The sequence below is a fragment of the Tarenaya hassleriana genome, unplaced genomic scaffold, assembly GCF_000463585.1.
Source record: "Tarenaya hassleriana unplaced genomic scaffold, ASM46358v1 Cleome3, whole genome shotgun sequence".
NCBI classification, from domain to species: domain Eukaryota; kingdom Viridiplantae; phylum Streptophyta; class Magnoliopsida; order Brassicales; family Cleomaceae; genus Tarenaya; species Tarenaya hassleriana.
This window is the reverse complement of record NW_010966177.1, coordinates 6,351,966-6,362,978: the sequence shown is the minus strand read 5'-3', so window position 1 is coordinate 6,362,978 and position 11,013 is coordinate 6,351,966. Positions and strand designations below refer to the sequence as shown.

General features: G+C 39.9%; 2 protein-coding genes across 3 annotated transcripts; one reads left to right on the top strand and one right to left on the bottom strand.

Moving 5' to 3' along the window:
• The first annotated feature begins 819 nt into the window (after positions 1 to 819).
• Positions 820 to 5,934, top strand: LOC104819730 (serine/threonine-protein kinase STY17-like). 2 transcript variants are annotated; one of them, XM_010549938.2, is made up of 16 exons: positions 820 to 1,195; positions 1,694 to 1,808; positions 1,973 to 2,085; positions 2,159 to 2,275; positions 2,474 to 2,528; positions 2,734 to 2,844; positions 2,986 to 3,036; positions 3,323 to 3,492; positions 3,580 to 3,687; positions 4,000 to 4,073; positions 4,290 to 4,465; positions 4,617 to 4,712; positions 5,051 to 5,131; positions 5,229 to 5,282; positions 5,372 to 5,506; positions 5,590 to 5,934. In XM_010549938.2, exons 1-16 carry the CDS (start codon positions 993 to 995, stop codon positions 5,665 to 5,667), a joined length of 1,737 nt encoding a protein of 578 aa, XP_010548240.1. In that variant the 5' UTR covers positions 820 to 992; the 3' UTR covers positions 5,668 to 5,934. The 2 variants fall into 2 exon arrangements, with proteins under 2 accessions (XP_010548240.1, XP_010548241.1); XM_010549939.2 differs by having other exon boundaries at positions 821 to 1,195; positions 1,973 to 2,070.
• A 373-nt stretch (positions 5,935 to 6,307) lies between these two features.
• LOC104819729 (ATP-dependent DNA helicase Q-like 3) lies at positions 6,308 to 10,948 on the bottom strand. Its single transcript, XM_010549937.2, has 20 exons — positions 10,828 to 10,948; positions 10,569 to 10,737; positions 10,387 to 10,494; positions 10,264 to 10,271; positions 10,084 to 10,167; positions 9,686 to 9,826; positions 9,548 to 9,582; positions 9,387 to 9,470; positions 9,193 to 9,281; positions 8,850 to 9,002; positions 8,664 to 8,760; positions 8,429 to 8,432; positions 8,179 to 8,328; positions 8,027 to 8,098; positions 7,872 to 7,937; positions 7,642 to 7,769; positions 7,453 to 7,553; positions 7,232 to 7,359; positions 7,048 to 7,157; positions 6,308 to 6,950 (listed from the first exon to the last, which is right to left on the bottom strand). Exons 2-20 carry the CDS (start codon positions 10,720 to 10,722, stop codon positions 6,530 to 6,532), a joined length of 2,133 nt encoding a protein of 710 aa, XP_010548239.1. The 5' UTR covers positions 10,723 to 10,737; positions 10,828 to 10,948; the 3' UTR covers positions 6,308 to 6,529.
• Between the last annotated feature and the right edge of the window lie 65 nt (positions 10,949 to 11,013).

Here is an 11,013-nt window from a genome sequence, read left to right as displayed (position 1 = left end):
ACATATATATGTTTATATCATCGTTAATACGAATATTCATCTTATTGTCCATTTAATTACTTACACGTTATTGAAATTAAATGGTTGGATTATTTGGAGTGTTGTTTTTTGTATTGAAAACATTGTTTGATTTGATTTTGAAAAAAGGCAGACAAAATCCAATATATTAATATTTTAATTTTCAAAAGATAGATTAAAAGAGGAACCAATGTATGACATTTTTTTTTATTTCAAATTTTTGAGACATGCTTGTATAGAGATTTTGTAGAGATTAGGTATAATATATGATACATGAAGATGTGAAAATAAAATTGATGTTTGATTAGAACATTCACTAACACTTGAAATAAACAAACAAAAAAAACACCGGATGGATCATCGTCATCATCCAATGTTTTTTCTTATTTGCTATAATTATCCATGACAATAGCAATGACGACCACCATCAATGATGATTCATTTTTTTTATAACAAACTTCTTTTTTTTAAAAAGGAAAGAATCAATGGACTGACTCGCCCATGGATCTGTCCCAAAAGCTGAGCGAATTGGATAAAAGCATAACCTATTATATTCAATTAAAATATTTATATATATATATAGACCGTCTAACAATTTGTCCATTAAATTACAAGACCCACATGCATATATGTTTATATAGTTTGGCGATCATATATCAGCATCACTAATATCCACTTGGAAAATAAAAACGAAATAGATAAATATTGATAAGTGGGAGTCTCGTGACCCACACTTGCTGACGTGGACAATCCCTACGTGTTACACACCGAAACGTTTATGTCCTCTCTCTCTCTCCTTTTTTGGGTGAACGAAGCACTCCAAATTTCTTCTTTGGCTCTCTCTCTACTCTCTCTCTCTCTCATCCGAAACCTGAATCTGGGATCATTCTCCTTTGCTTTCGAATCGAAGAGATTGTTCGGAGGTTTTTGTTTATCGCGCTTTTCGATTCGGTTTGTGGCCTTTGTTTGCTCCCATGGCGATCAAGGAGGAGACCGAGAGTTGCGGCAGCAGAGCCGTGGTGGCGCCGCAGCCGAAGGAAAACCCTAGGCAGCACAGGATGAAGCTCGAGGTGTACGGCGATGTTCTCCGTCGAATCCAGGAATGTAACTACGAAGAAGCCAATCTCCCTGACTTTGAGGATCAGCTTTGGCTCCATTTCAATCGGCTTCCTGCTCGGTGTTCTTTTCATCCCTAACCCTAGATATTGCGCTTTCTTCATCATCTAGTTGGTGTTTTTGTCCTGGCTAATTTGTTGATTTTGTCAATTGGGATTAGAAGGGAAAGGGTTTTTTTTGGCGTAGTATCTTCCGGAATCTTTGGAACTTATTATCTACTCAGTTCTGTATCTGTACTGCTGAGATTCTTCGACTTCATCAGCTTTCTTTTGCTTGATTTTTTTTGGAATACCAAGCTTTGTTCATGGACAGCGACTGATACCTCTCTCTTCTGGAAACCTTTTTTTTTGTTGTTCAAAAAATCAAGAATCAATCTGCCGTTATGTTTTTCGTTCTCTCTCTCTTTTCTCTTTTCATTTTCGCAACACGTGTCTTTACCCGTCATGAATGTTCAGTTGAATAAAGTTTTAGATTTGTCTGTTAGTATCATCTTTCGAACTTTCTCCCTATCTTTTTGTCGTTTGGGCGTTTTGCTGATGCATGATGCTTCAATGTTTAGATACGCTCTGGATGTTAATGTTGAGAGGGCAGAAGATGTCCTCACACATCAGAGATTGCTGAAATTGGCAGAAGATCCTGCGAACAGGCCTGTGTTTGAAGTTCGTTGTGTCCAGGTAATAATAAACTTCTGCCAATTCGGCTTGGCTCATTTTTTATTGTAATGTGTCTTGTAGTGGCTTCAAGGTTTGGTTCTTACTTGTGGTACAACTGGTGAGCTAATTTGATTTTCTCTCTTTTGTTCAGCTAATCACTGTGTGCATTCCTCTTTCCTTTGCAGGTTTCTCCCCCATTTAATGGAAATACTGGTTATTCTGACCCTTTGGACCCTGCGGTGAAGGAAGATGCACAAAGCTCCTACAATTCGAGTAGGCCAGGGTACACAGTTATCAAGTTGAGATCCTCCTAGTTACTTTTTTCTTCGAAATTACACCTTTTTAATCATGTTCTTATTTCCTATTGAAAGTGTTCATGCCCCTCCCACTTTTGGTCCTTCCCCAAATTTCGAGGCGATTACGCAAGGCAATGGACATCATGTTGAAGACGTAGATAGTGCTGTGAATTCGACATCGCAGAATTCTCGGTGAGATTTCTTCTGAAGTTGAGCTCATTTTAACTTCTGCCCTTGTAATTTATGCTCTTTTTTTTTTATCTGGTTTGCATCTACCTTAAGGAAGGCTGCTTTGTGGCATGGAGTTGTAGACTCATCTTTTTCAGGTTGACCTGATTTTATTATCCGACTATGTACCGCAATGTCATCACATTGTTGCCTATCTTGTAGACCTATGCACGAGATCACCTTTTCAGCAGTTGACAAACCGAAACTTCTAAGTCAGGTTTGTGATTATCATTTCTTCTTCTGTGCTTCTCTGTTATTGTTCTAAAGTTTATTTCTTGGTTGCTAAAGGAGTGACACAGAAACTTTGTGACAGTATTGTGTTCCATTAGAGACTTTAGCGAGTAAAAATGGGTGGTTAGTCCTTCTATGTTCGTCTCCAGTTATCCATCTGATTATCTGATTGAGAAGGTCTTTTGTTTCAGTTAACTTCTTTGCTTGGTGAGCTTGGCTTGAATATTCAAGAGGCTCATGCGTTTTCCACAGCGGATGGTTTCTCTCTGGATGTCTTTGTTGTTGATGGTTGGTCACATGAGGTATAGTTTTATTTTCTGCTTCAGAAGCATTATTTTCTTACTATTCCATAGCATCTAAGCGAAGGGTACATCGAGTATCAGCTGTAGATGATCTTTCTATTTTTGTTATCATTAAGCTGGTTGTGCACTTTGGAATTGTAGGAGACAGATGGTCTAAAAGTTGCATTGAGGAAGGAGACACGTAAGCTTAAGGTACCTTCTGTATCTACTTTTTCGTTGGCACTCTTATATTCATGAGCTAAGATCATGTGTTCTCCCTCTCTTCTAATTGAATTCTTAAGGTGCAATTAATGCTTCAGTGTTATTTTTTGACCGATATTAGTAGAAAATTATGATCTCATGCAATGAAAATACTCTACCTTTGAGTAAATTTTGTATACATTATCATACCCATATCTCTTTGCTATATTCCATCTGTATGTCATGGATCAATTTTTGGTGATTGTCTTCTCGCTATATCTTGTTGGCTCCCCTGCAGGATCAGTCTTGTCCAAAACAGAAATCAATTGCTTTCTTTGAGCCTGAAAAATCGAGCAATTCTTTACCTGCCTGTGTTGAAATACCCACGGACGGAACTGATGACTGGGAAATTGATATGAGACAACTGAAAATTGAAAGCAAAGTAGCGTCTGGGTCATTTGGGAACCTGTAAGTTTTCTTATTCCCGAATCTATATTTCTTAAAGCTGAAAGTTCTGGTAAGTAGTTATAAGCTTCATTCTTTTTGGTTATTCAGTTACAGAGGTACCTATTGCAGTCAGGAAGTAGCCATCAAAATCCTCAAACCTGAGCGTGTAAATGCAGAAATGCTGAGAGAGTTTGCTCAGGAAGTATATATAATGAGGTCTGGTGCAATTGATTTCAGCTGTCATGCGGACGCATATTTGTTCTGTAGTCTTCTTGCTTCTTGAGCTACTGTAGAATTGATTCTGAATTCCCCTGAAGTCCCATTTCGTAGCCCATGTTCTCCCTCAATCTTTTACTACCAGTGACAAAAATGTGAAATCTGATTTTCTTAATCATGGTTTCATGTCTTTGCATGTCACACTTTATTGCGAGTCTTGCGTTACTGACTATGTACGAGTAATCCATGTGCATACTTTTAGCCATTGATCATTCTCTTCACAATTTGCTGCTGACAGTTACTTGCTTGTAGGAAAATCCGGCATAAAAATGTTGTTCAATTAATTGGTGCTTGCACACGATCTCCAAACCTCTGCATTGTGACTGGTAAGCTTGATCTAGAAGTGGCGAATTAGAATTGATTCTACCTGGCTGGTTCCTTTATTCTGTTACATCTATTTCCGTATGTCCGGTGAGAAACGTGTCTCAGGAGGCAATTAAGTATAGGGCTTTGTTTGTAATCCATTCGTGCCACTTAGCCTCATTGTCTTGCGCTTACATATACACATGATTGATTGATTGATTTTTATCCTGTTGTGTCAGAGTTCATGGCTCGGGGAAGTATCTACGATTTTCTACACAAACAGAAAGGCGTTTTTAAGATTCAATCTTTGCTCAGAGTGGCCATTGATGTCTCAAAAGGAATGAACTATCTGCATCAAAACAATATTATTCATAGGGATCTTAAGACAGCCAATCTTCTGATGGATGAGCATGAAGTAAGAGCCTCATTGTCTGTTAATGCAAACTTCGGCTAGTATACCAGTGAAACTCTAGAAACGTTCCTTTGCATTTTCTCTATACGAAATTACTACATTCTACTGAAAGCACCAAAACTCTATAATCCTGAATATATATAGTTTTGAACAGGTTGTCAAGGTTGCCGATTTTGGGGTTGCTAGAGTGCAGACACAATCAGGGGTCATGACTGCCGAAACAGGGACTTACCGATGGATGGCTCCGGAGGTAGAAATTACTTCGTTTTAAAGACTGGTCTGGCTTGCACTGCCGTGAGCCATGAAATAATTTTTTTACCCATCCTTCTGCAGTTTATGAAATCATTACTTGGGTTATGATGTGTGTCAACTACATGTTTGCCCTTCAGAGTGGTATTTCTAGTACGATAGCTGTTCACGTGAGAGACAAAGTTAGAACTACTGAAGATGAGATCTAGCTGCATATTAAGCTATCGAAGCTCTCTTCTCTTGTTTGTTTTTTGTTTTACGGGTCTCGATACTGTTGAGCTCTTTCATCAGTTTCGTCCTCCTTTCTACTTCTAACAATATACTTTTATTTGGACTCAGGTCATTGAGCACAGACCCTACGATCACAGGGCGGATGTCTTCAGCTTTGGGATTGTGCTGTGGGAACTCCTGACAGGGGAAGTAAGTCTCTGAGTTGCATCTCTTGTCTCTTTTGTTCACGTTTGAAGTCAACTTTTGCAATTAACGGTCATATTTTTGCGCATTGTGAATGTGAAAGCTCCCTTACTCTTACTTGACTCCACTACAAGCGGCTGTTGGCGTTGTCCAGAAGGTACGTCTATGGATTTCTGTTTTGTCTTTTCTCCTCCATTGTTCCAAGACAGAGAGAGTTGTTAGTTATGGGTTGAAGTTTGCTTCCAGGGACTGAGACCCAAAGTTCCGAAGAACACCCACCCGAAACTGGCGGAACTTCTCGAGAAATGCTGGCAGCAGGACGCAACTCAAAGACCCGATTTCTCCGAGATCATAGAAATGCTTCAACAGATAGCCCGCGAGGTGATCGATTTGCTTTATTACCGCAATATATATATCACCCCGATCTTTCTGAGATATACGAATGTGGGTGTGAAAAAAACCAGGTTGGAGAGGAGGACCGACGCAAGGATAAACAACAGGGAGGAGGAATCTTTTCAGCTCTAAGGAAGAGCCATCACTGACACTGACACCTTTTAAGATGGGCCGATCCCGAAACTCGTGATCTGATCGGTTCGCGGATACATCTGCTCACTCTTTACTTTTTGTCTTTTATTCTGTACAGTTTGTTTTTTTTTTTAAATGGAGGAACCCCCGCTTCAACTGTAGATCATCATTCTCCATTTAGCTCTCGGTTCTCGTTCCTCATATGGCGTCTTTTTTGCATATTCATTTGGCTAATGAACAAAAGAAAAAAAAATAGATAAAATCCGATTTCCAGGTACTACTACTGATACACGTGTTGGGAAAGGGAAAGTGAATATATTTTTTTCCCTTGTTTGATTTCTTGGTGTGTTTGCTTCGAAATTGGCCACGGTTTTTACAAAGTGGTCAGTCGTACGGACGGATACGCAGCCATGTATTTATCTGAAATGGTGAATCAAGACACATCTGTTTAATCGTAATTTACCACAAATTAATAAATAAAGAATCGGATAAATCTTTTCGTTGTGTTTTGACAGCTATTTGTAAAAAAAAAAAAAGGATCAGAATAATTTTACCTTAAAAAAAATTATAATAACAAGATGGACACTTTATATCAACCGCAACCGCACATGCCGTGAAAGCGCTGATCGTTATCGCAAACGCGACAATTCCAAAGGGTACGGGTCCTTAAAATCACGATCGCGTCGTGATTTGCTACGAAACGGATGTTTTTAGAGTGATAATAAAACGTCATCGTTTCCGTGGTACTCTCTTTCGGTTCAGACATCGATTTGTATTGTCTGTGTCGTAGTGCTTAAGACATACTTTGGATAACTGGTAGACTTCCGTACACAACAGGAGTTTGGAAATTAGAAAAGAGTGAGAAACACGTACAGCTTTTTACTGCAACCTCGCGATCTTGGCCGGTGGTTTTCCGACACCAGAGACACCTCCGGTCGATGGGTTCAGCCGCAGCATCTTTCTCCGGTTTACAAACTCGGAGAACGACGGTACAGACGGAAGACTCAAACACGGCGAAAAGTTCTGCTCCGACTCACCGATCTCGAGCTCTTCATCCTCTCTGCTCTGTTCTGGTTCTTCCACGATCGACGATTCCGTTACGATGTGTTCTTCAGCTTCTCTACCTGTACAATTCTGCGGAGCCATCAGACTAAGTCGGCTCGTTAGCTCGTCTCGGCTCGTGGTTCCTAGCCATCTTACGGTGCTCGCCACCTGTGAGTAGTAGAAAGATTTCCCTGTTTTGCTGTACTTTGTGTAGCACTCGTTTTCGAAGAATTCCGACGAGTTTTGGACATCGATCCTGCAGTGTTTGAGAGTTTTTAGCATACTAGAATTTCGACAAGACAAAAGCTATGAGATCTAAGAAGCTCGGTTTTGTAAGACGCAATGCACAGAACTGTTCTAAACCGCAAAGTCGTTGTTGAGATTTCTTCAACGCATCCGACAGTCTCTGCCTGCTTGATTCCCGTAACGATTCAGATATGACATTCTTGTCAGATTTTTTTACCTGCCGAATTGCCAAATAAACCTCAGAACAAGCTGGAAGAACAGAATCACTTTGGACAAAATCTATGGCGAAACCTGTTTACTGGCGATGTTCTTCTGATAGTATTTTTCCTCTGCACGTTCCAATAAGACCAGTTTTTCATCCATTCCCATTTTTTTCGATAATCTAGATCCCGCTACGTTCTTGGCCACTCCAATGCCATCTGGAAATAGTGCGGATGAAACAACAGACAACATAATCGAAACAATACCCGAGAAATCGAGAAATCTAAGCAATATATACCGAGAGGGTTTACCGTCTGAATCTGATATATCTTCATCAGAAGAACCACTTGCCTCTTCTTCGTCACAATTCCAGAATTCAGAGCAATGCCCTTCATCGGCCATATTGTTCGAGCTGTAAAAGAAAGCATATCAAAAGCTCAGTGGAAAAGATAATCGCTAACCTTTGATAAGGTACAGCTCAGGAGGATGAGTTCGGCGACCTGGTGATAAAAATCCGAGACCCGCTGTGTCTATGGAAGGCATTGCTCATGAGCTCCTCCAAACAACGAGCCACTTGATTCGGGTTCTTACAGGCATCACATGACTTTTCGCATTTTGACGCGGGAAACTGTTTGGACAAACCGAAAATCAACAGCTCAATCAATATATAGGCTGGAAAATTAACAAGTTTTCTTCTTCATGACCCTCAAACCCGAAAAAAAAAAGTTACCTCCTCGCCAAAGCTCTCGAGAATCTTTCTTCTTCGACATTCAGGTCCTTCACAGTATGCCACCATCTATATATACATGCGACATCGGTGAAGATAAATGTCACCTTGGAGAAAAGCTGAAGTTTGAACGAAGCAAGGAGAAGATTCATCATCACCTGCGCAAAATCAGACATTGGTTTCTTCGAGGACGGCGTTTTCTTCTTGTCCGAATTTTGCAGTATAAACCCCTGTCGAAGAATTTGAATATAAAGTCATGTAGAATGAAACAGTTAAACCAAGACTTGTGAGAAAGAAATATTTGACTTACCATTCTCTTCCTATCGTCTACTCCATAGTACAACACACTTTTAGATGGCAATTGATCTCGACCTGCTCTACCCGACTCTTGATAGAATGCTTCCATGGATTTCGGGATATTAAAATGGCAAACCATTCTGACATCTTTCCTATCTATCCCCTAGAATGGTAATAGTGGCCAACAGTACGGTACCACATTAGATAAGATAGAACCAAAACCCAAATACATGCAGCATGAGCAAGAATCTTAATTTGCATACCATTCTGCAGAAAAGCCACTAGCTTGTTAACATTTGCACCAGGAGCTCCCAATCATTATTAAGACATGAAACGAAAAGAACAACAATAATCCACGAAAGTCATAAACCATAGTTCAGTATAACGATTCCTTTAAACAAGGAAGTCGCCATAGAAAATTCCCCTTCAGAACAAAAAAAAATATATTCTCGTGGGTAGAAAGATTAGCATAGGAATAAGCAGCAAAGAGGGACATACCCGAAAGCCACTGTGGCAACAACGACTTGCTTCTTAGAGGAAAGCCAATCATCCAAAACGGTGCTCCTGAGTTTGCTATTGAGCCCGGCATGATAAGCTGTGAACATAGATATAGATACACATGTTCTAATGTTTGTGTAGAAATAAAAATCACTGAAAAGGTAAAAAAAATGGACATTAGTTTACCAGCACAGGAAATCCCACTGTTGGAAAGATGAGCAGACAAGTCATCACAGGTTGTACGTTCAAGACAATAGATAATTGCACAAATATTTCCACATGATTTCAGCAAGTTGCAAAGGTCAGTATAAGCATCATCGATTAGATCTTTGTACCGAACTGCAACAACAGGCAACAATTTAACCAGTGGCAAATCAGATCAAGTGAATTCGGGTTGTGATAGTAAACTCTCAAAGAAAACCATGAAACATTTTCAAAAGGAAAAAAAAACTATACTGAGAACACCTCATAAGCGTCTAGAAAGACAAAGGTTCATGCTTTGTTAAAATCCATGGCTCATAGGAAAAACCTTCATAAAATATATTTGGGCGATTGAAAGAAGACTTGAGAACCAAAGGATCTCGCAGACTCAACGAGTCAATAACGTCCTTCTGTACCCTGCAAAAGGTTGCTGGTCAGTAAAAAAACTGCGGGTATGCTTTGTGTGTATGTATTTGCGTATATATATATATATGTTAGAATGCATTGAAACAAAAGACTCACTTAGGTGCAGCAGTAGCAGTCAGAGCTAATATTGGGACATCGGCCAGACAAGCTCTCAAGGATGAAAGTTTACGGTAGCTAGGTCTGTTTATGACAAAATAAGTTAGTACAACAGTACAAAAACGACGGAAAAAATGCTCCCATTGTCACCAATTATGAACCTGAAGTCATGGCCCCATGTTGAGACGCAATGTGCCTGATATTTCATTAAACGATGAAGACAAATTAAATCGCTATTCAGATCAAATTCCTCTAAAAACTTTCTCGGTTACTCCAATACAGGAACTACAAGGCCTCACCTCGTCTACAGCAATGAGATTTAGTAACCCCCTGGCATGGATTTTTCTCAGCTTCGACATAAATCCTGAGGTGGCGATCAGTTCTGGAGTTACATAGAGCAATCTCACCGAGGGCTTTCCAGAATCGAGGTCTTCATGAATCTAAAGGAACAAAAAAAAATATAGTCGAAGAGAATCGAATGCAATGATCATCAAACAAGTCTATCAATGTAGTGCAGAGCACAAACAAGCAAGCATTTTTAAACAACAAAGTGCATATGTACATTCATTTCGGCATGAGGGTTTGTCAAATAATAGGCTAAGCTTAGCGATCAGGTGGTCATACATTCATGAACACACACACAAACACACACATGCATCAACATAAAACCACAGTTTTTTTATTAAAAAAACACTACCTTGTTTCTGGCATTAGTGGTTTGGGTTGAGGAGAGATACTCAGCAGCAATACCTTTCTCCTTCATTGCCATCACTTGGTTTTCCTTAATAAAGAAAAACAAAAGATGGTTTCCCGGAAAGGAAGAAGAAAGAAAGAAAAAAAAAACAGGAGAAGGGAGAAACAGAAGCAGTGATCTTACCATCAAAGCTGTGAAGGTGTAATCGCAAGTACAGAAGGGAGGAAATCGAGCACAAGTTAGAGCCATTTCAGCTTCTCCATACATGAATCAGAAAACCCAGACAGAAAAAAAAAAAGAATTTACCAATCAAAGGAGAGACGACGAGAACAATTCCAGGCTTAGCAAGTGCAGGAATCTGATAGCAAATAGATTTTCCTCCTCCCGTCGGCATCAAACAAAAGCAATCCCTTCCTATTTCAGCAACGAAAACAATCAAGGAAAAGTTTTTTATCATTCAATTGTTTTCTCTCGAGTAACTCGTCTACCCGACAGAACAGCTTGAATGGCCTCGAGCTGCTTCCCTCTGAAATTCGCATGACCGAAATGCCATCGCAAGAGCTTCACCAGGGCTTCTTTGCCACAGAGAACGCTCTTATCGGAACGGTGCACGTTCTGCACCGGCAATGGCGATTTCTTCATTTGCCCTATCACTCCCTAACCCATACAAAAAGAAAAAGGAGATCCATCGATGTCATCAACCATGGAAATTCGTGGAGAAATGAACATTCAGAAGATTTCAAATACCTCTGCGGAAAATTACGGATTCACCGAGTGAGATTCGAGGTGTTCGTGACTTTCCAGTGATTCTGATAAATTTTCCAGCTTTATGTCGAGATGAAGCCGCGAAAAAATGACGCTCGCTCTGTGTTGTATTGTGGTGCCTCGTGGAACGTCGTCGTTTTTATCAGTTGCGTTGAGACTCTTCAGCGA